The following is a 27,958-nucleotide window of genomic DNA, read 5'->3' as shown; positions in this document are numbered from 1 at the left end:
CAAGTAATTTTCCATTTATTCTCCACGTGTCTTGCCTAATGCAAGCTTAACACTTCAATGTTCACATCGAAAACGTTATAGGAAAGTATAACCGTATGCAAAAGTCTGGTCACTAAGAATGAGTCAAACTTACCTTGTAGATTTTTGCCTTCACAAGGAAGAGTTCTATCAAAGTGGGAGTACTTTCTATAGCAGCATTTATATATTCTAGAGCCAGGGATGGCTGTCCAATTTTATCATAATGTTGAGCCAAATAATACTGGACCCAGAGTAAAGTGGTTGGAGGTTCTTCTTTACCATCATCTGGAAGAAGAAAAATGGAGGGTTTTTTTGGTTCAGTTTATTAAGACAACATGCCAGAAGCTGAGCGCTGTAAATTTAGCCACTTTTAGCCACACAGAGATTAATTCTGCCTCTGTATCATGCTGGCACATATCGGACACAGGAGTGCTTCCAAACGCCTGGGTCCAGGTAAGTCCAATAACTTCTAAGTCTATGGTCTGACAAGACCTGAGCACATACTGGTCCCTTCTCACACTGTGGTTTTAAGGGAATGGAAAAGTGAGTTAGTGGGTCAGAAGGGAGTAACATTTTTTTCCAACTAGTCCCTTAATCAGGGCAGCGAAATGGGCAAGGGCATGATGTAGAGTTTTTATTTAAAATTGGTTTTGATGAAGGGTACAGCAAAGACTCCTGCTAAACACAAGTGTTGCACAGTGACAATGTAAAGGATTTCAGTATATTCAGCATTTATATGTTTTCAACCCATGGAATAGAATATTTTTAAAGGAAACAGGCTGTCTGTTCCAAACCCTCGCTTTAAAAACATTTTCTATCTCCAGCTTTGACAAATTCATCATCACTGTTCGCCTAAATGTATCCTAGAAAACATTCCTGTACACAAGTCAGTTTTGAAAGTTAGAGAGCTCTGCTTAAAATCCAAAATACTACTGAAGTCTTCAAAGTTAAGTTCACTACTCAATTTTGACTATGAAGCATAGCACCTTGCAGGGGGAAAAAATGGGCGTGGGGACTCTAGTCCTGCCAAAAGGCTCTGGTTCTTCAGTTTACGGTACAACTTAACCATGCAATTATACACATTTGTTCATTTTAAGGTAAGGAGAAGATCGTTTATTTGAATGAAGTTTAATATTAAAGCAAATATTAATTGAACTGAAATAACATTAAACCATTTCCTTAAACTGGAAAAGCACAGATGTGTTTAAAAGGCTTGGACAAATTCAAGCAGGTATGAAAGTGGCTATATTGTAGCCTATAGCAATAAATTCAAGGGAAAAGTTTAACAGGCAACTCAGGTGAGAATTTCATAATGAACGATTGCATTAATGTTTCTGCAAAGCAAGGAAATAAGCGGTTATGATGTCAATAAAAGTGTCTTTAATAATTAGGATTATCCTGTAAAGTTTTAACGTGTATTCTCATTCATTCTGTCTTGATTATTACACCATTATAATCCATCCATCAAAATTTCAAGACTATCTTATGATGATGTTCTATGCAGAAGTTTTTTCCTGGATATTTTCTGTTACAAAGCGGTTGGGCAAACGACTGAAAAAAACATCATAAAGCTACCAGAGAGGAAACTATAAGGCCTGGATTCAATACATGTAGAACTATACCTCACAACAAAACAGTTGTCAGTCAAAACCGGGAAAACATTTTTTAACTCTCAAACAAAACCCCCAAGAACACAAAACCCAGCCCCCCGCAAAAGCTCAAAAATTCCCTCCCCCTGAAGACTGTGCTATCAGTATCTATTCCTTTTTGTTTGACATTTCTGTAATTAAACATTTAACATATCTTTCAAATTTCAGTTTCCTGGACAATGATAAACTTGGGTTTGAAGATAGAATACTTGAAAATAGAATACTTGAACTCAAAACCGCAAAGAGATTATCAAATTTGTGGATCCAGAAAAAACTTTTAGAACAAGTGACTAGATTTTGAATACAGGCTTTATATTTGACAGCTTAAGTCCATTCTAAGGATCGCTATGGTTCAGTTCTGTGTTAGGGAAAAAGAGGAAAAAAAACCCATGATCTCAATTTCTTCCCTCCCCACCGATTCCCTGCCTCCGAATGGACACGTAATGCTTACACGAGGCACTACTTCCATGAAGTACATCAGTCTCAGCACTCACCATTTGGGTTAAATAACCTGCAGCTTCTTAGAGAGGTTTCATAACCTATCACGAGCTCTTCTATGATTGCCACCTACACATGCAAGACAAGACAAAAGAAAAAAAAAAATCTGTGGGCAAGATGGCATTTTATTTCAACTTGAACTACTTGGTGTTACCCAAACTAGTTATTTTTGGTAAGAGAATTCTGCAATATCCTGAATTACAATACCTATGGGAATGCACTCAATCTCACCTCTCTTTTTAACAAATTAAGACCAAGCCTCCCTTGGTTAACCCTTATGCAGCTTATAATTAGCAAATCTTACGTTTTCTACATTTACCAACTTGGCATAAGGCTACGTACATTTGCACTTGACTTTTTTCTAGACATACTAGGCCATAATACACAACAGTGCTGACGGAGCAAGCAGTGAAGAAAAAAAAGAAGAGTTTCCTTCATCTTTTTAATTCATCACAGCTATGAGGCAGAACATGTAAAAAGTGAGGGGGGAAACCTACCTTCTCCTTGTCTTTATACAACGACCTCAAAGTATTGAAGACTGGTGGGCAGCCTTTGCTGAAATTCATCCTTAGAAACTTGTCCAGACATTCCTTAAACTTTTCACCTTGAGAGGAAAAAGACCTGTTGATTTTGTTTTACCACACATTACTAGTCAATTGCAGACTATTTATGCTGCTAAAACATTAGTATCTAAGAAACACAAGTGTTGATCACTACCTGTTCAGCAAAAATGCACTTACCCGACAAAAAGTTTAATGGTAATCTTCTTGGAACTAGTCCCCTTGGGTATTTAGTCCAGGCCTCTTCATAGATCTTTAGCCTCTCCATCATATTAGCTGGAACAGAATTTTAGTTTATTTTTTCCCTTCCTTTTTGGCAAGAAGGGAAAGGGGGCAGGGGGGAAGTAATTTATATCTGGTTAAAAAAAGAATCAGAATATATAGCAACTAACAGCTATATACTTCCTAAACATTCATTTCCATTTTATTTTTTAACACTGCCATACTAAATAATTTCAGGCATTTGGTATCTGAAGATTCCTCTTCCAGCAGTGGAAGACTATAACTGCTTATCTCTCATCTTAAAAAGAGTTCCTGCCTAATCACTCTGCTAAAATCTTCAACAAAAAAAAAACATTCACGAGAAGCATGCCTGTTTTTCCAAAACCGGTATTACCTACAACACAGAAATTAAGATAACAGAGACAGCAAAAGAAAAAAATCTAAATCAAAACTGTCTTCTATGAAATAATTCTCTTCTTTCAACGACGCACAAAGATTGCTGCATTTTTTGTTGTTTTAGTTTTAAGTAAGACAGGATAACAACAACATATTTTTAACATTATTTTTAAATAGTAGTTTTATTATTTAAAGCAATACAGGTTTTTGATACATATATAAATTCCGGATGTGCAGAAACAGCTTATTTACTACAACATATCAAATCATTACCTGGTTTAAGTGCCTTTTCTAGGCCTTTGTAGTAAGCCCAGTTTTCAGGATTTCTTTCTTGCAGTCCTTTGTAGACTTCAACTGCTTCTTCAAGTCTGCCAAGCTGAAGCAGGAGTTCTCCTGTGTGAAATCCAAGAAGTTTTAAATTAATGTAACAAGATACTGAAGCAGTGTAACAATAATCACTCCACAGTAAGAGATTAGATAACCCTCAACTCCATATAGATTCCGATTTCTTAGAAAAAAATTATCACAGTGGCATCACAAACTAGCTGACAGATATGCTTTTATTTTGACAACAGGTGCAATTAACAGTAAGATTCTACAACTCAGCGAGTAATTCTTGAAACTTACTTGAAAATTTAATGTTTAAAGCAAGATGCATGTGTTTTTTTCTCACTTACTGAAATGACTGGTTACTTTAAGCGCAGTTTTTACTACAGAAGGCAATTAAAAGCAGTACACGGCATTTCATGTATATAGCATCTTGAAAACCAAATTGAAATTGCAGAGCTGCAAATAAAAGAATGGTTCTTCAGTCTGGTATCTCATAAAACTAACTTCAATGTTTTAAATCAAGCCATTGATCTGATTAATGAATTCTCAAGATTCTGCAAGCAAGTTTCCTTTTAGTGACACTTCATTACAAGATACAGCTGTTAAAAGTAAAGTCTAGATCTAACAACTCTATAGAGCATCTTTGCTGATGCTGGAGTTGCAATGAAAGTCAATTTCCCATTTTGCAATGGGAAACCGTATTTTACAAAGCTTTGCTATTGGCAAATGTTAGGCACGAAAAGATTATACAACAGAGGTGATACAGTGTCATTCTAGATTAAGGCAACATTTTTCTCATCCGGTTTCAAGAGGAAAACGTGAGTCAGTGTTACCTCTCTTCTTCCCTATGTCACACAACTGATGTAATTTTGCCAAGAGATACTGCTTCCCACAGATAGGATAACCTGTGGGCTGCATGCAGTATCTAATGCCAGGGAAAAATATCAACAGTTCACTCACTGAGAGCAACAGAATCTGGAAAATAAACCTGCATTCTTTCTCTAAAGAGAAAGTTATAATTTTCATCCAATGGTGGCAAAAGCCAATACTATTTTCAATGCTTCTCAGTTGTACGTCATCCACAATCGCTTTGCACATGCACTTAAAATTTGTAGACAGCACTCATTTATTAGCAGGCTTTTCTGTGGGATGCCCAGCAGCTAGGCTAGACCTAACAACACAACAGGAGCTGTGCCCCGAAAAAATTCATCTGTTGTACCCTGTGGAAAATGCACTGACTGCATTCTGTTCTTTTTTTTCTGGTACATTACTAGGTTTTGTGCCTTTTTTTTTTGTGAAGTCCTACTTGAAAAATCCTATTTCAGTACTACCCTCGAACTTCCACCAAAAACTTAAAAACAGAGTATCTCAAAAGATCTTTCAGATAAGATATGTCGTAAAAAAACACGCCTAAACCCCCAACGTCCTGCTACTATGTCTGAAAAATGGTCTGTGATAGTGTAACCCCTACATCTATTTCCACGTATGTGCAAACCAAGTAACATAATCAGCAACAATGGAGAGTTGCCTGCAATCATTTTCCTTGAGGAAGTACCACACACCTTCCATAATACTGTCACTACTTAATTCCTAGGTTTCTTTACGCAAGACAGTGAGATTACTGTTAGCAGGAATAGGGAGCTAGCTACATCTACATGACTAATATTAGAGAGTAAAAAGTTTTCTTCTCTTTGCTTCTAGCAATAATCCAAATAGATTCCAGTGTGGGCCACAAACAAACAGTACCTTCGATGGATTGGAAGTTTCACAGGAGGACTGTACAAGCATCAAGCAGAAGAAGAACAAAGCATGCTTTGAAAAAGAGCACCTGTTAATAGTGCTGCAAGAATGAACTTCCATCACTCTGCAATTCCAGCTATGGAATTTAAGATGCAGCATTATATTGCTCTGTTATAGTATTAAATGCTAGAATTATAGTAATACAATAACAGAAGCCTACATTGGGTTGCTCAGCTAAAGCGCCTATTTCCATATGCTGCAACAGTGAGTGAGTGTAATTAAAAGCCTTCTACTTTGACAAAGATGATTCTGCCCTTTCAGCAAGTGGTCTCCCTGTCAGGACCACTACCAAAGCTACAATAGTATGGGTCTGGGTACACTACCCAAACAGAATTTCAGGACATTGATTCGGGATCATCTGTTTGGAACATTCATCAGCTCCAAAGTTTCAGGACAATATGTCTGTACTCTGCTGGTGTCTTATCAACCTGGGAGGAGAGTATGACAGGCACCAAAGAGCTCCAGGCAAGCAATCCTTTACCACAGCAAATTAAAGAAATTAATCTAAAAACAAGGCAAAGATGAAGTTCCAAAAGATTGCAAAAGCTAACAGAGTATAGGTATTCCATTGTGTTCAAATGTGCCTTCAGAAAGTAATTACCTTTCGTTTCTTCAACAGCCAGTTTATCACAGATCTGCTTTTCGTAGGTACAAAGATGCTCCAAGGCTTCTTTAAATAGCCCTGCCTCCCGGAGGACTTGATTTTGATACAGCAGCAGTTCACTGTACTCATAGTCCACTTTATCAGGTGATGTCTACGTAGGAAAGCAAGACACATGAGAAAGTTCAACCTTCTAGAATGCATCTGGGATTTAATTTGACTTAAGAAACTGCATAAAGTTTTCACATCATGAAAAGAAGCAGCGTTATAATTTTGGCTTAAGCATGAATCCATACAGGAGTTTCATGTTTTCCCTCATACCTGCTGTGTCTTCCTAAATTCCTCTAAAATTTTCGCAGCCATTTCATAGTCTTCCAGCAGATGGTAAGCAATAGCATAACCAATCCATGATGCTCGCTGTGCAGGTCGGAGCTGAAGCAACTGGTATCTTGTTTCCTGCAAAAAAAGTAGCTACTCATTTTTCTGACTTTATTCTGATGCTCTGTAGAAACCATTAGGCAATACTCTGTCTTTGGTATTCCAGTATTTAAGGAATGTCACTAAAAATTAGTTTTCTATATGCAAATGTGTGGGTTTTTTGAACCAAAAGAAAGAATAAACTTTAAAACACTACAATGGTCTTGACTGAAAAAAACCACAAACCCACGCACAAAGTAACACATCATGTCCAATTGAATACTGATGAGTCAGACTAACTTCGTTAACGTATGACACACGTGCTTTTCCTGTCTTACCACTTAGGAACAGAATGCAATTAAGGATACTTTGGTTTGAGTTGCAGGATCATTTACTATATACTGGTGTTTCAAATTCATCTTGGAAGTACATACGTATTAAGCGTTGTTAGGCAAAATAGGTCACGCAAGTGCATCCCTATTCCTTGGCAAGAAGGTAATTACAGCTGAAAGATGCAACAGATTTGCTTGGTATTGTGCTGTTTTAATCTAAGGGAAAAGTTATTACTTGGTTTGTTACAGACACCTGAAAGGCAGCTTCAAATAATTTAAAATAAAGGAAAAAAGTTACTACCTACTAAAAAAGCCCAAACAGTCAGAAGTAGGGGTTAACAAAATACCAGAACTAGTTACAGCAGTTTGATTAGAATGAAGACTACTCAAAATATTAGGAAGTAGGAGAGGGTGGAAGCTAAAGCAAGAAAAAAAAGTAATAATCCTGCAACCTTATTCATGGTTTATTCAATTCTGCACTGAGATGAAAAAGAATCATTAAATCTGTTTAAGTTATAGAAATTGCTCAGTAGCACATCTGCTTTTACTTTCATAAAGTACTGAGCAGCACATCGTTTTAACACTCTGGGTCTACCTCTGTATATTTTTTTTTTTTTTAAAGCGTCATGAAACAATTTGCCACCTTCGCTGCAGTTCCCTGGAAGCTGATAATGAATGCAGTATGTATACTTACCCTGTAACCTTCAAGATCCCTCATTTGAATCTGTAGCAGAGAAAGATCTCTCAAGATTTGAAGATTGTCTTTGTCCCATTTCAGTGCATTTCTATAGCATTTGATAGCTTCGTCATACTTCTTGTCTGACCTCTGAAGAAGGCCATAGACATGCCAACCTGGAAAGCTCTGTTAAGGATTCTACTGAATTTGAGCAGGGAGAAAACAGATCCAACATAGCAGTGAGAGAACTGTTGGTAAAAAGCTCTTAAGCTGTTTAATAAATGGACAGTAATGTTGTAACAATCATTGCAATCCTTTTCCTCAGTTGTACAGAGACACCGCTTGCAAACTGAAGACAGAGAACTGCTTGCCAGTTTATATATACAGAGTGCCTATAATATGCCATAAACTTTTCAAATACTGGGGGAAGAATAAAGTAATAGGATCCCTGAAAAGACTATCAGGCTTACTCAAACACATTTTTGAGTAAGGGCTTATATTAGACAACTGAAGTGCTTGCACTTCCTGCGTTCTAAGTGTATGACAAGTCCTTATCAACATAATGGCAACTACTAACGTTTTTAAAGCACATCACATGCTTAAATGCCTAGTTCAGCCCACCACAAGTTTAGAGTTGCAGCCTAATGATAAAAAAAAAATAATACAATGCAAGCCAGAGTAATATTTGAGCTAATTGTGACTGCAAGGATAGCTGCAAAGCATCTATCCTTTGGCTGGCTTGGACAAAACATTCTTATGTATTGGAAACAAAATTTAAAATTCTGAACTTCCAGTTAGAAGCCCAATGGTACTGGCTTCTGTTGCAGTTCTATAGATCAAGCAGTTGTAGAAATAAACCTTTTCCATTCATAAGCTAAAGTCGTATTTCAAAAAGGATACAGACATGACTCTTCAAGTCATTCCTTAGGCCTCTACGCACAAGTTCATAAGCTTCCTCTTTCTTCCCTAGACAGTTTAATGTTAGTCCTTTCATTGCCAAGGTTTCTGGGGGAAAAAAAAAGATTAAATAACTATCAGCTATTCTTTTTCATGTTTTTTAAGCTTAATATAGCAACTCTAAATATAGTATAGATGCAAATTTAGACTCAGTTATCAGCATCAAGATTTTGCGTTACTTTTTCACATGGAAAACTATACTGGCAGATTATTCATAGAATGGTTCAGCTTAGAAGGGACCTTAAAGATCACCTAGTTCCAACCCCCCTGCCATGGGCAGGGACACCTCCCACTAGACCAGGTTGCTCAAAGCCCCATCCAGCCTGGCCTTTAAGTGTATCATACACTTCACATACTTCACTGAAGTATATCATACACGACAATATACTTTATGCATTACTTCCACCAAAAAGTGAAAAAGTAAAGCAGAGTTTTATTTTAAAGGCACTAAAAGCTGTCTGCTCTACAAACTTTTTGGAGAAAGATTTTTTTTTTTTTTACTTTAAAGAAGCATTATAACTACTAAACTCTATTCACAACGCTGAGACTTATACACATCCACCAAACTAGCTGGCAAAGAAAAACAAACATTTCTGGACAGTGGAAACCCTCAGCTCAGTATTAAGAGCTGACTGAAAATACAGCAAAGGACAAACACCTTTTTCTTCATTTATTTCCTTCATTATTAGAAACTCACAAAAGTGTCCCAAGACAACCCAGCTGGTTGTCCTGGTTTGAGGTTGGGGAGAGCATCTGTTGTTCATTTCAGTGGCCAGTCTGGCCCAAACAACGACACTGGTTTGCTATAGTAGGTCCAAAGGCTGCAAACTGATGTCTTTTTCTAGATCCAGCTGTGCCATCTGAAGATAGTATTATTCATAGCGAAAACTCTCAGCTCAGTATTAAGAATTGATTGAAAATACAGCAAAGGACAAACACCTTTTTCTTTGTTTATAAGACGACTAATCCTTCAGAAAATGTAGCAGACCACAGAGCTGACAAACATACAGTGCTGAACAACATTCAGTTTCTACCTTTTGTCTTTCACTTCTACATGAATGAATAACAATTTCCCCTGAAAAGTGATTTGAGCAATACATACTTGTATTAAGAAACTTGCACAACGCCATAATGAATAATAGACTTGCAGCATAGAGAATGGCAAGCTATGAGTACTGGTAAGACCAGTCTTTAAAATTACAAATCTTACCAGCAGCAAGTGCTTAACATGATGCAGGTTTCCGGATGCTCTTACAGCTTTATGGGTAAAAGGTTAACAATAAGGTACTATAAATATAAAACTTACAAAATTATTACTCTATCCTAAAGTATGGGGGGGGGGGAAAAAGCGAGCACATGCCATTTGAAAACTTACCTCCATGTTCTGCAAACTTTGGGTTAGAAAGGATCTGTTTACAGAACTTCAGCCCATTTCTATACTGCTTATGTTCGTAACACCTCTGTTGAAGAAGAACAGAGTACATTCATTAAAAAAAATATTTAGAGTGAAAGTATTTCTGCACCCCCGAAATTAAGCACCAGTGACAGCTAGGGCTTTCAGAAAGTGTACTAATATTTTACTGAACTCTGTTCAGTGAGTTTCCTGTGATTAGAAATTCTTTCCATCACCAGAAAAAAACCAGTACGTGTCCGTAAGAACACAAATTTAAATGTGTAACTGAAGACACGTTATCATACAGCAATTTCTCAGATAAGATACCACAGGAAGCATAAGTGCCTACAGAGATTCAACTTCCCTTTAACTTAAATTAAAAGCAAACCTTATGTCATAATGTATCTTGGTAAGCATGCATCTCACTTTGGTTCAATTATCTTTCACAGAAACACCACGAAAAAGCCTCCAACCACCATACAGGCAGGAAAGAAAATGAAATCATTGTAACTTGGCTTAAACTACCTCTGAAAGCAACTTCTTACTATCAGTTTGAATACCACATATATCTTGTACACATACAAACTTTCCAAACTAGTATACACTATCTTGCCATACTAGAAATTAAAACATTCCTCTACGGTTTTATTAAATCCAGCTCTAACAAGCTGCTTGTGTATGCGTCTCATTTCATTATGCAAGGCGCCTGCAATGCAAAATGGCACAGAGCATGAACTTTTAAAACCAGTTTTAGTATTTTACTTTTGTCAATCCACTCCCTGTGCTAATCTTTAAATAGAAGCCAAAGGAGGAAGAAGTAATGTTGTAAACACCAACTCATACACTTTAAGTCACGTAAACAAACGCTAGGAATTTCTTAGGTTTCAATCTACTGTAATACCAATGCCCCGACTTGAGTAAAGAAACACACGTTGCTTGAGCACAGACCCAAACCCTATGGTAACTAGGAAGTCATTGGTAACAGGACCTTACTGACTCTAGTTGAGCAGTTCTGGTGGCAGGATGGCTGACAGGAGTATAAAATTGGGCACAACCAACAGTTTTCAAGTCCTCCTAAATAATTTGTTGTTCAGGATTCCACCTTTCTTCAGGCTGCTCCAAATTAACTATGCAAGAGCACCCATAAGCATGTATGGGCACCGTTTGTCCTCCAAGCACTCCCACCAGAAAAAGTAACCAGGTGTTCCCATCAAGCAGAAAGTTTTAAAAATAAACTTTTTAAAGTTACTTGAATATTATGGAAGCACTTTAAAAAGAAAATGGTGTATCTACCCTCAGCGTCTCTGCTTTATGTTGCTTTTCCATCATGAAAGATGCTGTTTAGCGCCTAGCTTTCTTTTCCAAAGCACAGATGGAAACACCAACAGTAAACTTCAAAGGTGTAAAAAAACTGGTATACCTCTAAGTGGATGTATTATTTTCCAGGTACTAAAGTCATGCAGCTGAAATATCAAGGCTGAAGACCAAGCGGCACCACAAAACAAGGATCTTGGCTCCCCCTATCCTGCCACCACCCTTTGGAGAAAGGGAATCATGGGAAAGGAATGAGGAGGAAGAAGAGAAGGAAGATGCTCAGGGAGAGCATCCAAAGCAAGATGGACTCAAAGAAGAACTTATCAACAAAAGAATGACAGAATGGTTTGGATTGTAAGGGACCTTCAAAGATCATCTAGTACAACGTCCCTGATGTGGGCAAGGACATCTTTCACTACATCAGGTTGCTCAAAGCCCTGTCCAACCTTGAGTTGAACACTTCCAAAAGACAACTCCCTCTATCACTAAGGACAGGAAAAGTTATCAGGGCAACCATCTAGCAAAGGAAGATTAAGGGTTAGGTAAGAGGAACTCTGTATAGGCGTCTTTTTTTTTTTATTAAACTTAACTGCTTATTATTTATACCTTTTAGTCATTACCTGCTTTCAAGTAGGCGGCTGAGTCACTTTAATCAGCCATTGGTCAGAGCTGACAGAGAGCTTACAGGTGACAACACAACAGGTTCAAGCCCCCCCTTTTTTTTTTTTAATAGAAATCATCAGTCATAAAAGTTACCACCCAGGGCCCCTCCCTGAAAGCAGAACCGCCATTTGCTCCCACCTAGGTAGGTGTGAAAGCAGCAAAACCTGTCACAAAAGTGGCGCAGCCGCAGGAACTGAAGAACGTGCCTCCAGTGTAAGGCACCGTCACAAGCAGGAGGGGTACTCTGGGGTTTCGCAATGTGCCTTCAAGTACAGCTGCTCAGATGCTGGCTATGAACGTGAAATCTTATCTCTAAACAGTCCCATTTTACATACTCTAACAACCAGTCTTTCACCTTGAAGTTTAAGGAAAGTCAGCCAAGATGGTATAGATGGCTGGAGACAGGAAATAGTTGCACACAGATTTTTCTCAGAATTATACAGAACTTACAGTGCAAGGTACTTTATAACAGAGTAAACTCACTGAGAATTGCAACAAATTCTCCCCTTAGGCTGCAGGGAGGAAAAATTTATGAGTTTATATCCATCTATGTGGATATGAAAGTTCCCATCAATCCAGAGAACACTGGGTAGAATGAATAAATTACCAGGAACTGATCACGTTCTTGTATCACCTGAAGTACCGAATGAAGAACTAGCCATAGCCGCGTATATCCCCCAATGAAGTATCACAGGTCTCCATTTTCAGGTGTTTCTGGGTAAAGACAAGTTGGAGCGATTTTCTGTTTACAATTTCTCCAACCTTCCAGGTTAATACTTTGAGCCTATTTCATTCTGTTAATGGAAGCATTTCAAATCGTGGCATTTTGTGAGTCTCCTTATTCTATGTACACATTTGTGTTTTCAACTGTGGAAGGAAGGGAACAACTGAAACTGAGGTCATGTTTCATCCTTCTTCAGAAAAGGAGGTTGTTTCATCAAAGTGGGTCTAACAGCATCGCTGAGATTCCATTACTTGAAGCCATGCACACACTTATTTCGTTCACCAAAGAGGTTATGGACTAACAAGCTTTAACAAAGGTGTGAATGAGAGAGAAGGAAGGCAGGAATGCAGCATATGCCACCATGGCTGGTACCAACCTTGGTGAATCTGTGGCTTCAAGGAACAGAAACATGAAAGGAAAATCTTTTAAGAAAAAGGAGGCAGCAAATATTGAAAAGGAGAAAGGAAGAACAAAAGGAAAGATGAGAGTGAGTAATACACAGCTAGAGTGAGAAAATCCTTAAGGGAATCAGTAGTTTCTGAGTAAGAGGGGAAAAAAAAAAAAAAAGAACCTGCAATAAAAAAAATATTAAAAAATAATCACAGAAGCAGGAATGGTGACAACTCAAGTATTCTTGGGACAGAAAGATACAGGCTTGCTGGAAGCAGAAATGGTCTTCATCTGGGCAGCCTGTTTCCTCCCAGATGAAGGGCTTCTGGGAGTCACTCCCAGGCCTCCGACCCTTACTTTGGGACAGCTGTTCTGCAGAACTAACACATTTCTCTGTTCCAGAGACCTCTAGAAAAGCACAGCTGCCCCCTCTAAGCTTAAATGCTGCACATAGACACTTCCAAAGCCAGCAGTCAGAGTCTGCCTCTGATGTTTGACAGACAAGTGCTCCATCCACAGCTTGTGACATCACGCAATGAGAAAACATAAAAGCTAAACTTCTAAAAAGTAAGGTTAAGCGTAATGATTTAAAAGAAAAGAATCTGACTCTTCACCATCACTGAATCTCTTATTACACATTTGGTGCCCTTCAAAGCTTTTCCTTTAATAAGTTACCAGATGTTTTAAGATATCTAAGCTTTTCTATACATGCTGTGGCCAGAATTACGGCCTACTCCAAACACACCAAGATTCTTTTTATACCCTTTAACTCATTTTCTGTATTTATAGCAAGGAAATAGCACCTGCTTTAACACAGTTCTACAAAGAATTAGTAGAGACAGAGTATGACTCCTTCAAAATCATGCAAGATCATAGCAGGTAGGAGAGAATTTGCATTTTTCCATTTATTCAATGGATTTGAATGCATGGCGATTACTAGACAAAGACTGACAGTGAAATTACAAGGAACAGAGCTAGTCCATAGTCTCTAGAATGCCAAGCCTGAGGTGGAAGGAGGGCTCGTGTTCTGGTGTTCGGGTCCATAAACTGTTAGGGCATCTGTCCAGAATCAGTCTTTGGCCAGCGGACATCTTACATGAACACACGCTCAGCACGCCAACCGTGAATGAACTCCTCTGAATTTCTTCTTTGATGGCTGCCACAAAGAAACGTGAAGAGACTATTTACAGCTTACCTACACCTAGACAGCTAACCACTACATGGAGTTTGTTTCCCCCTTGCCCCAGTTTTCCTGTTTTGAATCTTCCCTCTCGCGTACATCTACTTTCTAAACCTCGTTATCACACCTACAGCTAGAAAATAAGACTGACTTGCATTCTTAAGCAGCTACTCCAGTTACCCACACGGCTATATACAAGGGCCACGCTACTGATTATAGCTGCACTCCTAAGGGCTGCTGACAATAGCACTGAGATGACTTTTACTCAAACTTAATTCAGCATTGTTTTCTTTATGTATTGTATAAACAAATACATTTTCACAAGCGCATCTGAGAAATTTTACAGCTGTAAATTTGAAATGTACAGAAAAAGGCTCTCTAATTGTTTGCTACCTGTAAGCAGGCAGCATGTTTTACCTCTCACACATTCCTTCCCTCTCAAAATAGACATTTTAATGGTCAAGTACTTATGTTTCCAACTAAAGAGCAAGGACAGTTGTAAAGTGCAGCATTTTGACATGCAGGTTTCAATTCCACAGCACATGGCAAACCAAATTCTGCCATTACACATGAAATATTTTGCATATATTCACTTCCAGAAGTGCAAATCCTCTTTATTACAAAGCAGTCTTCATGTCCTACAAGCATTTAATAACTAAGGTAATAATTTAATAGCCATCCCAACTTAAATTTGCTATTTGTAAGACATTTTATAATCACTACACCGCAGATTAAAGTGTCCTGTGTGTTCAATAATATCAATAGTTAACAACACCTCTAACTCAGTATAACACCAGGAGTTAGTAAAGGTCTTACTAGAGGCTTCACAGCATGGTGAATCTACACTGCCACCAGGTATGACTCAACTTAACCTAAGCAAAGAATCACCTAGATCAAAACATAGACAGCAGAAAACCACCTTTCTAGCAGGGGCACTTGAAAAAAGACACGTATGTCCAATCTAGCTGATTCAAGAGCATTTTAAAACCACTTTGTAGTAGTAAAAAAAAAAAATAAAAGTCTCATAAGAGTCCATCAAAGCTGGACTTTGCAGCTGATTAAAGAGGCGAGAAGCAGACCCAAAAGTGTCTCATGAGCAAGCTGAAGACAGTCATAGGAGAATAACAAAGGAGAAGCTGCCTTTTGCCTTCTTACCTGAAAGCAGGCAAAACCAGACGTTCTTCCTCAAGAATAAGTACCAAAGCCTAGTTTGCTTCCCAGGCTCACAAATGTGAGCACTGAGGTGTTACTGACTGCTTTCTTTTTATTCTTACTTGGGCCAGCAGGACTGGGTATAAGAAAGAGTGCAGTGAGAGTAAAAAGGATGTGTGAGAGTAAAAAGGATATAGCAGGCCCAAATACGTGGGATGGGATCACATTCCCAATCGTTATACCCCTTGAACTGGAACAGTAACAAAACAATAGTGTGCAATTTCTATTAAAAAGACAGAATTTTGCAAAAAACAGCAAGAGGAATTTTCAGCTGTTTTCTAAGATTATGTAATTTCCCAGGTCCTGCTTAACTCCAACTTACAACCAATTTCTTAAACTCCCATATCTGCAAATTAATTGAATTAAAACAAATGCAAAATCAAGTACTTAAAAAAAAACCAAAACAAAAACACACACACAAAAAAATCAAAACAAAAAAAAACCAAACCCAAAACAAATAAAAAACCACCACAAAACAAAAACACCACCAAAAACCCCGCAGGAAATCCCTTCTCACTGTCGGTAACTCTGTTAAAGCAAGCACCCTAATTTAGTCAATGCGATGATGGACTAGCCAAAGAACATGATTTTCTTCACCAAATGAGTCCCAAAATTGGATTCGGACCGAAGAGACAGTAGAGATTCAATCCTAACTTCTCATCGCTGGTCTACTGTACTCAGTCTCTCCTCCTCAGCAGGTGACATCACCTGTGCCATTGTAAGAGGCAATATATAGGACAACTGATCCACACACGGGTGAATTTTTTACTTGCCTCTGAAAGTCCCCAGGAGAAAGTATGATGGAGGACAGGCTGCTCTGCTTGAACAATTCAGGGATTCGACACTCTGCTATCCTCTTCCCCAAGGGTTTGAGAGGCTTGAGCAGAACCAAGGTGGACAAATCCTTTCAACTACAGCAACGTGCTCCTTAGGGGACTCCACGGTTTCTCCCAGTAGCAGTCACGAACATGTACACTTGCGGCATCGCATAGCAATGTTGGCAGCCACGCTGCCGTAAGACCTCTGGCAGCAGAACGCGTTAGCATTCTTGGCCTTAGCACTCACGAAGGTGTGTACTTACAGTGCGTGATACGCACGTCTGCCACTCAGATGCTCTCTATTTCTTCCAGCACCATTCAGATGCAGCAACTTAAAAGATAGTAAGTCCAGCCGCTGTGCGGCTCAGGGCTGTTTTCCAAGCACAGTTACTCTCTCCACCGCTAGACTAGATCAGGTCAAGTCACTAAGGTGCACTAATTCAAGCTAAATGTAGTAAAGAAGCTTCTGAAAGCTGGAAGCATTAGGAGCAACTACTCACCGTGAATTAGCGGGTCTTTTGAGCACTAACCATATCAAACAGCTCAACAGCTCTAGGTAAAAGCTTCCACCGAACTGATTCAGTGTCATGACAAATACAAGATGTATAAACCGGAGGACTAAAAAAAAAAAAAAAAGAAACAAAAAAAACCACACCAAAAACCCAAAAACAAACACACAGAACAAAAAAAACCCAAACCTTATAGATATGTTAATGATAAACAACTCTGGGGCAAAGTTGCATAATCTTTTGCTGTCAAATCAAAGCCAACCATCCTCTTCCATGGTTCTGCAGTGTTAATGAACAGAACTGTTCTGTGTTGGCAACAACTTTAGCAACCGCCTAATTTAAGGGACTCAGAAATCCTCCTCCTGCATATTTTGCCTTACTTTTTGGAAGATATTGATACCTTCATAACTAGCACTGCTTAGTAAAGGCAGGTTAAAACTGAAATAAGTTAGGAAGAAAAGAAATAAGTGCACCTTTCCATTTAGTACTGAGGCAGGAAAAAGATCTGTATATGCTTTTGAATTGGCCTCATTCCTGTATTTGACAAAATCTGGCTAGAAACAGCTGCTGACAAATAGTTACAGCTCTTCTAGAAACAAGACTAGAAGTCCTTACTCACTGAAGCAAGACTCTTCATGAAAAAAACATTATTCAACATCAGTTCTGTTGGACACTACTTGGTTACTTTAATCTCTCCTTCTTGGGGAGAATTACCATTAATTTGGCCATGTCAACTAAGATCAGCTGACTTCTGGCCCTTACCTTGGAACCCCGGCGTTCAGGCTTCACCTCTGAATTTAGCATGAAACTGACTATACCTCATAAAAGATACAGTATACCTAGGATATATTTGGGTTTTAATGATAATCTGAAACAGCTAAGTAAATCAAATGAAATTTCAAGATATGACATGGAAAGCGCTAAAGGAACCCACACAATAGGTTATTCGGGATTTACATGGACATTTCAACTCAGCTGTATTTCGCAGCACAGCCCAGGACATATGGTGAGGATATTGATATTTTCTACCCACGTATTATGTCCAGAGTACTCTTCACCCTGAGTTCTGAGGTATGTGAGATGTTGTCTTGTAGCACTGAGCCATTGCGAAATAGTTAAACATGGCTAGTGAGATAAGAAAGGTTGTTCTTCAACATTACAAGGTTTGCTAACTTGATTGTGTGGTATCATAGAAGCAAACAGAAATCCTTGTAACAAGTCTGTCTCACTGACCTCAGTTTTAAGGGTGGCAATGAATAATTGTTCCTTTTCTCCAAATCCCCTACCAGCAAAATCAGAAAAAATGTAACTCCTTATCACTACTCTTGTTGTGTTGACACAGTGCTGCTGTGTACAAGAGATTTAAACTTGAGATGCCCAGAAAGTGCAATCAGCAAAAAAACTCATTAAGAAAACCTTTGAAAAACAGGAATAAACACAACTTGGTAAAATTCTAACCAAAATAAAGGGTAATCACATATAAGCTGGATTAAGTCCATTGCCTCAGGTAACTTCAGTTTCAAATCATTACAAAAACCACTTTGAGTTCAGCTTAGAGTATCTACAGCCACAACAACACAAGACTGGCTATGATCTTACAGCCAGAAGAAATTAGGATGCATTTCTATTAATAAGTCTTTTATTTTCATAACTGAAATAGGTAAGGAACAAACTTACACTGCTCCGCAGAAATTTACAGCAGGGAATCCTGTTTCTACAATTTCTGACAGCCCCAATGACAACAAATGGCCTAATTTGGAGAACAGGCTTTAGTAACAGCAGTGTTGCTCAAGTGATCCCTTAATGGTATCCTAGAGTCTCAAACAGCAATTAATTTCTTCAGCAAGTTTGAGAAATATTTCTGAAAAACAACAACAGTGACTCTGCTTAAAGCAGCAGGTCTGTTCTTTACTTTCATTCCAATATTTCAACCAAGACGTAATTTTTCCTTTTACTTTCGGCAAAGCAGGGTATTCCTTTTGGCAAAGGAAAAACAAACGATCAACATCTCAACAGCCAAGATATTGGAAAAGCCTTGTTAACAATTCCGTATTTCAGATGAGATAGTATGTGATGGAACTCCAGTGGTGAACATACTTGATTACCATACAGTCATGCAAAGCAAAAAAGACTACACACAAAACGTGCTGATTTAGTTAGTTACTGATAAAAGTGAAATTCTGTAAACGAGTCTTTAATCTTGAATCAAGATCACTTAGGAGGAGATTTCCAAGCCTGCCACCTCAGCAACCTTAAAGTCAGCACCTGAACTTCTGTAAGACAGAACATCATTTTTTAAGGACTAGTGCTGGTAAAAGTATTAGCGAAGGAGAAGCACAGGTCTGTCCAGTTTGAAAGTGGAGGGACAGGGAGCAGATTCTAGAATGAAGAAACAGGAAGACGGCCCAGCAGGAGGGACTTGGCATATTTACAGCAGAGACACTGAAGAGATGCTGTTCAACAGGCTTTTTTATCATTAGGAAATTCCTATATCTTTTAGTAGAACGCTTTTCAAAGCCAGCATGGAAAGGAAGACAATGAACTCAAAAATACCCTCAAGCACAGCAGTGTTATCGTAGAAATGACCAAGTAAAGGTGAAATTCTAACCCCTCTCTTGCAGCAGACACCTTGGTTATTGTAATGCTCCCCAGAAGACACAGGTTCTGGCCGTGCCTCATCAAGCCTGTCTAGCACATAAGGTAACTGATACAGAGACGAAAGACGTACGGCTCTCCAGACATCGTGAAGACCACAGGTCATCACCAGCCCTGAACATATTGAGAAACTCTGATCTGCATACAATGTGATATACACAAGCCCGGACCAGTGTGGCACCTCGCTTCTTCAGTATGCTCCTTCTACAGTATGTACTAGAGTTGTAAATCAGTAAAACTATTTAAACAAGGCCTGAACTTAGTTCCCCACTTGAACTGTTCGTTTGCATCATAAAATACAACGATGCTTCACTTCTTAACAACTTTTTTCTCCCTGCCTAAACCGTATTCAATTAGAGGCTAAGCCCGCTGTGCTATGATGAGAAGTATTTGCACCACCATACTCTGCCAGAACATCACGACTCCAAGAACTTTATCCTCTGCCGCTTAAACGAACTTAAAAACCCTTCCACATAATATACGGCACCTTCAGCGGCTTTGTGTTTAATATTTCTTCAATACATTTTCAATATATTTAACTTCCACACCCAAAAGTTAATTGACTACTGTCTTTGGGATTCGTGAAATAAAACCGAACACATTTGATGAATCGTATCTGACCAGATACAGTGGCTGAGTAATTTGGCAAAATGCCAGGAACATTCATCAGTTATATTTAATAAAAAAAGAAATAAAAAAAAAAATCAGTCAATCCTACTTCCTACAACTACTAGTTTTATACTATAACACGTGGAAAAAAAAATGGAGTAAACTGCTTTTCCCATTACTTTGTAGTGCATCCAGCCTTCTGGGTACCAAAAAAATCAACTTCTGCATTCCTTCGACTCCTGTGTTTGCTATTCTACTCTTTCCTCTGCCTCCACCTGAACTCTTCCCAACTGCCTAGAGATCAACTGCGTCCAAAAAAATGATAATTACTCAATTAAGTTTAAATTTTCAGATGGATCAAAAACAAGAAGGGAAAAATGTAGAAATCCACTTTTCTTCTAAATTTCACAGAACCCTTGAGCAGAAAACCAGGAATATCTACCTGCAGGGTTAAGAGCATATAGTTAAAACTATACAAAAAATATAAGCTAGAAACTTTCTTTTAATGGAAGTGCAAGTTTAAGCAGAATGGTGATCGATAATCTGTGGGCGTTTTTTTTTACTCAAACTAATCATGCAGATCCCTTTCCCTTTGTACTACAGGAACACTAAACTGTAACTTGCCTTTCAAATGGAAAAACGTTTCCATCAGAACCTCCACATACCTGTAAAGTGACTAGAAGATGTTAGTCTAGTTAGTGTGTTGCAATACGCAAAGGCAAAGTGCACACGCTTCTGAACTCAGAATTTGTCAGTTAAGTGGAAATGCTAGCTTGCAAGCAAATCCATACATGAAAGAAACTTACTGATCATGTAATGCCTTTACTACAAAACAGACAAACAAAAACAAACTCTGAAAGCTAATTATTGCCACTCTCTATGGAAAGGTGGGCAGCTTGGTGTAGCTTTCGCAAGACCCTAACATTTATGTTACAGGCATACTTCTTAAAAATGGCAAAGAAATGAGGCCTCAGGAACTTAAAACACACACAAAATCAGTTTGCTTTTTTTTCATTTTATGCTTCACTAATAAATATACAAGGCTGTTATCTACTTAGTTCCTGTGCTCACTACCTCCACGAAAATCAGAACGTGAATGATTTTATATTTCTGTAAACAGCCTGCGTGACAGTAATTATCTATTTGAAGGGTAATGCATCCTTTCAATACCACTTGGGCTGCTTCCCAAAGCATCTGCTGGGGGGAAAAAAAAAAAAATCTCATCCAGGCATGCTCAAGCGAACAACTCCATGGTCTGCCTCGGCCAGGAGACAGCATGAGCAGACACAGGACCAGATATAGTCAGACCACCTTGTTAGTTGCCCAGGTGGACTCGGGCTCCTCTTGCTGCTGTTCAGCCACCCGTGGGCCAAAGGAAGAGGTGGCAGAGGATACGGCGTAATGAAGGGTTGCGGTCTCCTGGAAAAAAGGTGTAGAGCGAGGAAAGGCTGCAGGAAGAGAGAGGTGGAGTGAAGGCAGAGGAGTAGGGAAGTAATGTTTCTTTGGACTTGCATATAGGGGCTTCCTATAAGACGCCTCGCTAATTCAAGTCAAACACATAATCAAAACTTCACAAAAAAGGGTCATTATCCATAACAAGGCAGACAAGTAGCTCATTATACAAATTTTCAGTGTGATGAAAACCAGCTTCAAGCCTTTTCTATTCACCACGCGTTACAAATGCACCTAATCACAGGGCAGTCTTAATATTAGACAACATGTCACAGGCTCATCCTGGCAAGACACAGGAAAACATCAAAAATGCCAGAATAACTTTTAGCCTACCCAGTATGTGAAACTCTTATTTTTATTAAAGGTTTTCAGTTAAAAAAAAGGACAAAATTAAAATTGCTCCAGTCTACAGAAATCTGCTTGGACTGGGGCACACCCTTCTCTTTTCTGACCTGAACCAAATTGCGAAGCTTTATCCAACTCATATGTGCTGAGCCAGCATTTTCTCCACAGAAACTCTTAATTCTTCCCTTGTTTCTGCTCTCCACACAAATACTCAGACAGCCATGCACCAAACCCAGGAAAAAAAAAACAAGCACAAAAATACCCCAAAACAGTCAGTTTTAAACACAGACAGGTGCCTTGATTCAATTTGTCTTGTAACCACACAAGACATCCTCAATGCAAAGGAAAGGAGCGAGTGAGCAACGAGGCTACTCCCCAGCTCATAACACATCAAAAATTACACAGTACAAGGCCATACCAGCTCCCAAGCAGGACTGAAGCTTTCAAAGTAGAAATAAGCTTTACAGTTCATTGCATCTACTTTTTAACCCTAACTGAAGCTGCGTGTCTCATGATGAGATGCCTGTACACAGGGATTTCTAGTTCTACAGATTTATTTCATTTTCACAAAATATTTTGAAAAAAGAAGCGACAGAAGATTACGAACAAACTCCCTACTTAAGTGGCAGAAATTTACAGAGCAGTAAAAGTGCTGTTACTCGAAGAGGACTACAGCGCTCATCTTACTTCTGATCTCTGGAAGGATCCAAAATAGTAATCAAAGCCTCTCTGAAAAAAGAGGTAAGATTTTTATTTTTTTTTTTTAAACAAAACTGACTTTTTCGAGAGAAAACAATAAAGTGCTTGACCCAGATGACAGAATCTTCTAAATAAATCCATGGAAGCTGCTCGCTAATGTAATTCTGTCATTTTTAATTTCACCCCAAGTCCTTAGAAACACGAGGCGCCTGCAACACCGCATCAAAGCCGAAACAAGTTCCTTAAGACTTAGCCAAATTGTGCACGCTTTGGTGGTATTTGGGCCGCACGCTCTAAATCCTGCTCTAAAAAACAGGTTTATTGCCGAAATTCCACTGCAGTTTCTTTCATCCATATGCCGGTCGACGCCCAGAAAACAAAACAAAACAAACAGAATAATAAATCGATCGTCAAACTTTATCACGAGTTAGCTGCAAGCCAAACTTCGGAAAGGCTTCAAAACCTTCATCCTTCCCCACTTCCTCCTCCGAAAGCCATCTTCCCCACCGACCAACAAACCTGCTTACCGTCTACGGCAACAAAACCCTTGAGTTATAAAAAGAATAAAGACAAAAAGGGCAGAGGGCTCGGCAGCGCGGCCGCAAGCAGCAGGACGATGAATGAAGCGGCCAGGGGGGTGTTTTCAGGCAGCCCCCGGGGCCCCGAGCAGCCCCCGCGGCCCGGCCACGGCCCCGCCCGGCGGTGGCCGCCGGCTGGGGCGGGCGGCGAGCGGCGGCAGCAGGCCCCGTCCCCAGTGGGTGACAGGCGCTCCTCGGCCCGGCGGGAAAGGCCTCCGGGCAGGCTTCGGGGCTCCGCTCCCCGCCATCCCGGGGAAGGAGCCGGGGCAGGGCCCGCCGCGGCCGGGTCCGGGCCTCCCCGCCCCGCTACTCACCAGGATGCGCTTGAAGAGCGCGTTCTCCTTGGGCGGCAGGCTCACCGACGGCATCCTCCCCGCCGCTCCCGACGATGGCTCCGGGGAGGCGGGTGGGCGGGCGGGCTGCGTCCCGTCCCCGCTGTTCGGTCGCCGCTACCGGGAGCCTCCCCACCGAGGAGCCTGGCTACTTCTTCTTCTTCCTCCTCCTTCTTCTCCTCCTCCTCACCCACCCTCCCACGCCCGCCTGCCCTGCAAGCGCCGCGCGGCCGCCGGCCCGGCCCCTCCCGGCCGCCGGGCTGCCCCGAGCCCCGGGCGGCGGCTCACGTGGTAACCGAGCAGGCCGGAGAGAGGCGCCGCCAAAATGGCCACCGCCGACGGCTTCCCCCGCCGGGTCACGGCGGGCAACGCGCATGCGCCGCGACCCGCCGCCGGCACCGCCCTCACCCCTAGCCCCGCTGCCTCTCCCCGGCTGTACCGCACCGGGCTGCGAGCGGCGACCCGCCCCGGCCCGCCCGCTGAGTTAGGGCCCGCCCGGGCTCCTGCGGGGCAGCGCGGCTGCTGGTGGCTCCCGGGGCGGGGGGCGCCGGTAGCGGGCGGGGAGCGGGGCGGCCCCTCCCCGCGCGGGGGGAGGCGGGCCGAGGCGACAAGATGGCGGCGGCGCTGAGGGGGGCGAAGCGCTGGCGGCTGGTGGCGGGAGGGCCGAGCCTCGGTGAGCGGCGGCGGGGGTGGAGCGGGGTCTGGGCTGGCCGCCGCTCGGGGCGGCGGGGAGGCCGTTTGGGTTTAGGCGAGCGCGGCGTCCTCTGCCCGCGCCCTGGGGGGGCGTCAGCGGGCCGCGGCCCTCCTGAGGCGGGCCGTGCCCTCGGCGGGGCGGGCAGGTGGGGACAGCCTGGGGCCGGGAGACTTCTGCAGGGGAGGGTGGGAGGTGGCGCAAGCAAAAGATGGGGGTAGGGTATGGCCTTGGTCTAGTGGGAGGTGTCCATGCCCATGGCAGTGGGGTTGGAACTAGATGACCTTCAAGGTCCCTTCCAACCCAAACCTATGAAAAAAGCAATGTCCCATCCCGGCTCCCCTCTCCCTCAGGTCAGGGAGCGTGTGTTGCAGTATATCGACAAATGGGTGAACTATAACAGTGTTATGGGGACCACTTACACATGATAAACGTGTGCGCTAGCAGCCCAGAAAGCCAACTGTGTCCTGGGCTGCATGAGGAGAAGCGTGGCCGGCAGGTTGAGGGAGGTGATTCTCCCCTTCTACTCCACTCTCTGAGACCCCACCTGGAGTACTGCATCCAGTTCTGGAGCCCCTACTGCAAGAAAGACATGGATGTGCTGGAATGTGTCCAGAGAAGGGCCACGAGGATGATCAGAGGGCTGGAGCACCTCTCCTATGAGGACAGACTGAGAGAGTTGGGGTTGTTCAGTCTGGAGAAAAGAAGGCTCTGAGGAGACCTTATAGTGGCCTACCAGTATCTTAAGGGCGCCTACAAGAAAGCTGGTGAGGGACTTCTTAGGATGTTGGGTAAAGGTAGGGCTAGAGGGAATGGAGTAAAACTAGAGATAGGTCAATTCAGATTGGACATTAGGAAGGAGTTCTTCACCATGAGGGTGGTGAGACACGGGAACAGGTTGCCCAGAGGGGTGGTGGAAGCACCATCCCTGGAAGTTTTTAAGGCCAGGCTTGATGGGGCTCTGAGCAACCTGGTCTAGTGGGAGGTGTCCCTGCCCATGGCAGGGGGTTGGAACTAGATGATCTTTAAGGTCCCTTCCAACCCTAACAATTCTATGATTGTATTTGGGTGGTTTGTTGTTTTTTCTTCTTTTCCCCTGATTGTATGAGCATCAGAAACTGAGTTGATTGTCTAAACCTGAGAAACGTTAACACGTCTGTCATCTTCTGCCGTTTTAGCTTTCACTCGTTCTGCATTTGTTGCAAAGAAACGTAATTATGACCAACCAAACTGGTTTGGAGTTGGCTTGGCTTTCAGCACCAGTGCTGCCTTGTGGGCTTTTGTAAGTGTTTTCGGTTGGTTTTGTTGAACTTAACTATCCCCAAACCGTAGCGATCTGAAGGCAATGACTGCCACCTGCCTCGTTGGTTGGGGTAATGGATGGTCGTAGCAGGCACTGAGACTGAAGCATGATATATTCATTAGTTACATTTTCTTAAATGTGTGTTGTGCTTTTCTTTGCAAAGATGAACAACTTATGCTCCTCTCTCTGGCAAACTTAAAACAGGCACAACAGAAGACTTAATTATTCAAGCCTGTTATTTTAAGCCTTTAACATTATTTTCCCCAATGGATCTTCAAAAAAAAAAAAAAAAAAGAAAAAGACCTAGGGATGTGCCTAAGTAATGTTGTGTTTATCAGACTATTGATGCATTCTCTTCTCATTTTTCATCTGTAGTCAATTGGTCAAGACCCCCTTTTCCAGAGCAAAATGTAGATGTAAGGTGTTCCCTGTTTCAGAGAACTCACAGGCTTGATGCTGATAAAGCGGGCAGGGTGTAGTAGCTCTTGCGAAGAAATGTGCAGGATAAGCAGCACTCCCAAGATGACAACACCTTCCAGGGTGGGGCAGATTCCCTTTGGGGTTTTCCCCATTTTTGGGATGGTGGAGGATTGATTGGCGGTAGGAACCTTCCCCCCTCAATCAGCCAGCAGAAAATGTTTGAGAGAGGTGTGAGAAGAACGCCTCACTGGACAATTGATAATTTACTCTGTATTGTCCCAGTTATGTGTTGGTTTGCATTGTGATAATGGGAATTTTATGTTTGGAAGAAATCTTTTTGTTCCCTGGTTCCAGCCACACATTGTATAGCCGTTTATCATATCCTGCTATTTTATAGCTTTTCAAGCAGCATAATGAAGATGTAATGGAATATGAAAGGAGGAAACAAGAGAGACAGCATAAGTGTACAAGCTGTTCATAGTAAGTATGTGCATACAGATGCTTTTGACTTAGATGAACACAAGTTCTGCAGATCTTTGGCTTTTGCTAGACCTTATTTTTTTCCTTAATACTTTGCATCTTGGCTTTTGCTGTTCTTCTAACTCATTCCCAGTTTTAAAGTGATAGGGTGACTGACCTATATTTTCATATATTCATTTCTGTGCGTATTCACTGCCAGCTTTCTGTCTAGGACATGCAAACTTTGGGAAAATAACATATCTCTAATAACGTCTATAATAAATTTAGGTTACAAAGAGAATAACTTAAAAGTGCTTTAGTGGCAAGGAGATCAAGGTCACTAAAAAATAGCTTATCTTTGCCTCTTTTTAAAATTTATTTTATTTTAACAGGTCTACAGTGGGAAACACTTTTCTAAGTTTCACTTATACATTACACATAAGAATGATATCAAGTCAGTGCCCATGGGCTTGCAAATCATATGTGGTCCTTGTCAGTGTAAAAAACCATAATTGTGTTTCTGCCAGCCAAAAATTCTATTGGGGATTATGGCCTCAGAGCAATTAATATGCCACATGAAAGAGTTGCTTAAACTAGGCACAGAAAAACTTGCAGCGCTGTGGTTATTTTTCCCCAAAATACTCCTCTCCAGCTAAAAATACAGTATTTTGTGGGATGTTTCTAATCATGTTCATTGTATCTATTTTCCTTGTTGCTGAGACTTTTTTTTCCCCCTCTTTTCTTAGGTTGATGGTACATTCATTAAGAAGTAAGGTGATCACCAGTTGACTGACATATAAGTGAGCACAGCAGAAGTACGAAGTATCTAAATACTTACATGTTCATACATTTCATGTGCAGAATTATGAAATAAATTATAAAGTCTGGAAGAAACTTACAATGACTTTTCTTGCTGTTTGTATTTCATTCTCTGGGTCTTGAAATTGCTTTATGTGGCATTTCTGTTTTGTAGTTTTATCAACGTTATTTTCAAAAGTCTCTTTTTTTATTTTGGAAGGTATAGTACAAAATTAGACATCAATTCAGAGAAACTTCGGCAAATGTTCCAGAAGTATGCTCTTGCCCTGCCGTCATTTTCATTGCTAAATTTATAAAATAAGCGATAAGCAAATACAAGAATGGGATTTACGGGAAACCTAATAGAACTGATCTGTACAAATGCCGAAATGTGCGTTTGCTACTTCACGCATCAAAGAGGAAGCTTTCAGCTCAGTCCTGGCTGGGTAGACTTTCAAAGCGTGACCCAGTGACTTAAAGAGATGCCATAATTAAAGTTCCACATCTGCTTGCAAGCTTGATCTAGTTCCTTGAGTGCTGCTGTTCTTCAGTCCTTTGTGGTCTGGATTGGTGGGGTTTTTAGTTTTTTTTTTCTTACTAAGAGCAGAAACGAAGCTTGGTCAGAGACAACAAAACCCAGAGGTGTCCGACCTTTAAATTCTCCGTGTGTCTTTATTATTTTTCCTTGCCAGGAAGCTTGCTTTGTTCTTGCTCCTGCACACAAAATGGAAATGTATTCTCTATTGTCAGAAAAGGGAGGATGAAAGCTCAGTCTTGAATCTTGGAGGCCATTTAACTGACTCCATCCCTCCGTGCGGCTCTTACGTAGCTTCGCCCAGGCACAGTGTCATTTCTGTCTCTCAGCTCTCTGACTGGTTGTAGATGGATCCATGCCCTGCTATTCCCCAAGGATCTGCTCCTCGGAGGTGCTGCAGTGCCGGGACCGTGTGGCATGTAG

General features: G+C 41.0%; 2 protein-coding genes across 4 annotated transcripts in view; one reads left to right on the top strand and one right to left on the bottom strand.

The window, feature by feature from the left end:
* Positions 1 to 23,694, bottom strand: part of NAA15 (N-alpha-acetyltransferase 15, NatA auxiliary subunit) — a 43,450-nt gene extending 19,756 nt beyond the window's left edge. For both annotated transcript variants that reach the window (XR_008466515.1, XM_054201941.1), the window contains exons 1-11: positions 23,312 to 23,694; positions 9,832 to 9,916; positions 8,400 to 8,504; positions 7,518 to 7,675; positions 6,396 to 6,530; positions 6,075 to 6,228; positions 3,617 to 3,736; positions 2,906 to 3,001; positions 2,663 to 2,769; positions 2,162 to 2,234; positions 134 to 303 (exon numbers count right to left, since the gene is read on the bottom strand). Coding sequence is in view for 1 of the 2 variants with exons in the window: in XM_054201941.1 (XP_054057916.1) it covers positions 134 to 303; positions 2,162 to 2,234; positions 2,663 to 2,769; positions 2,906 to 3,001; positions 3,617 to 3,736; positions 6,075 to 6,228; positions 6,396 to 6,530; positions 7,518 to 7,675; positions 8,400 to 8,504; positions 9,832 to 9,916; positions 23,312 to 23,365 (1,257 nt within the window). In the remaining variant the exon portion in view is untranslated. The remainder of the gene's footprint in view (positions 1 to 133; positions 304 to 2,161; positions 2,235 to 2,662; positions 2,770 to 2,905; positions 3,002 to 3,616; positions 3,737 to 6,074; positions 6,229 to 6,395; positions 6,531 to 7,517; positions 7,676 to 8,399; positions 8,505 to 9,831; positions 9,917 to 23,311) is intronic.
* A 60-nt stretch (positions 23,695 to 23,754) lies between these two features.
* On the top strand, positions 23,755 to 27,103 carry NDUFC1 (NADH:ubiquinone oxidoreductase subunit C1). Of its 2 annotated transcripts, XM_054201947.1 has the most exons (4): positions 23,761 to 24,002; positions 25,199 to 25,302; positions 26,141 to 26,223; positions 26,949 to 27,103. In XM_054201947.1, coding segments are annotated over exons 1-4 (249 nt in total). In that variant the 5' UTR covers positions 23,761 to 23,941; the 3' UTR covers positions 26,950 to 27,103. The 2 variants fall into 2 exon arrangements, with proteins under 2 accessions (XP_054057924.1, XP_054057922.1); XM_054201949.1 differs by lacking the exon at positions 26,949 to 27,103 and having other exon boundaries at positions 23,755 to 24,002; positions 26,141 to 26,224.
* Positions 27,104 to 27,958: the final 855 nt, after the last annotated feature.

This window comes from Rissa tridactyla, chromosome 5 (assembly GCF_028500815.1).
Source record: "Rissa tridactyla isolate bRisTri1 chromosome 5, bRisTri1.patW.cur.20221130, whole genome shotgun sequence".
NCBI classification, from domain to species: Eukaryota; Metazoa; Chordata; class Aves; order Charadriiformes; family Laridae; genus Rissa; species Rissa tridactyla.
This window is presented reverse-complemented; position numbering and strand designations above follow the sequence as displayed.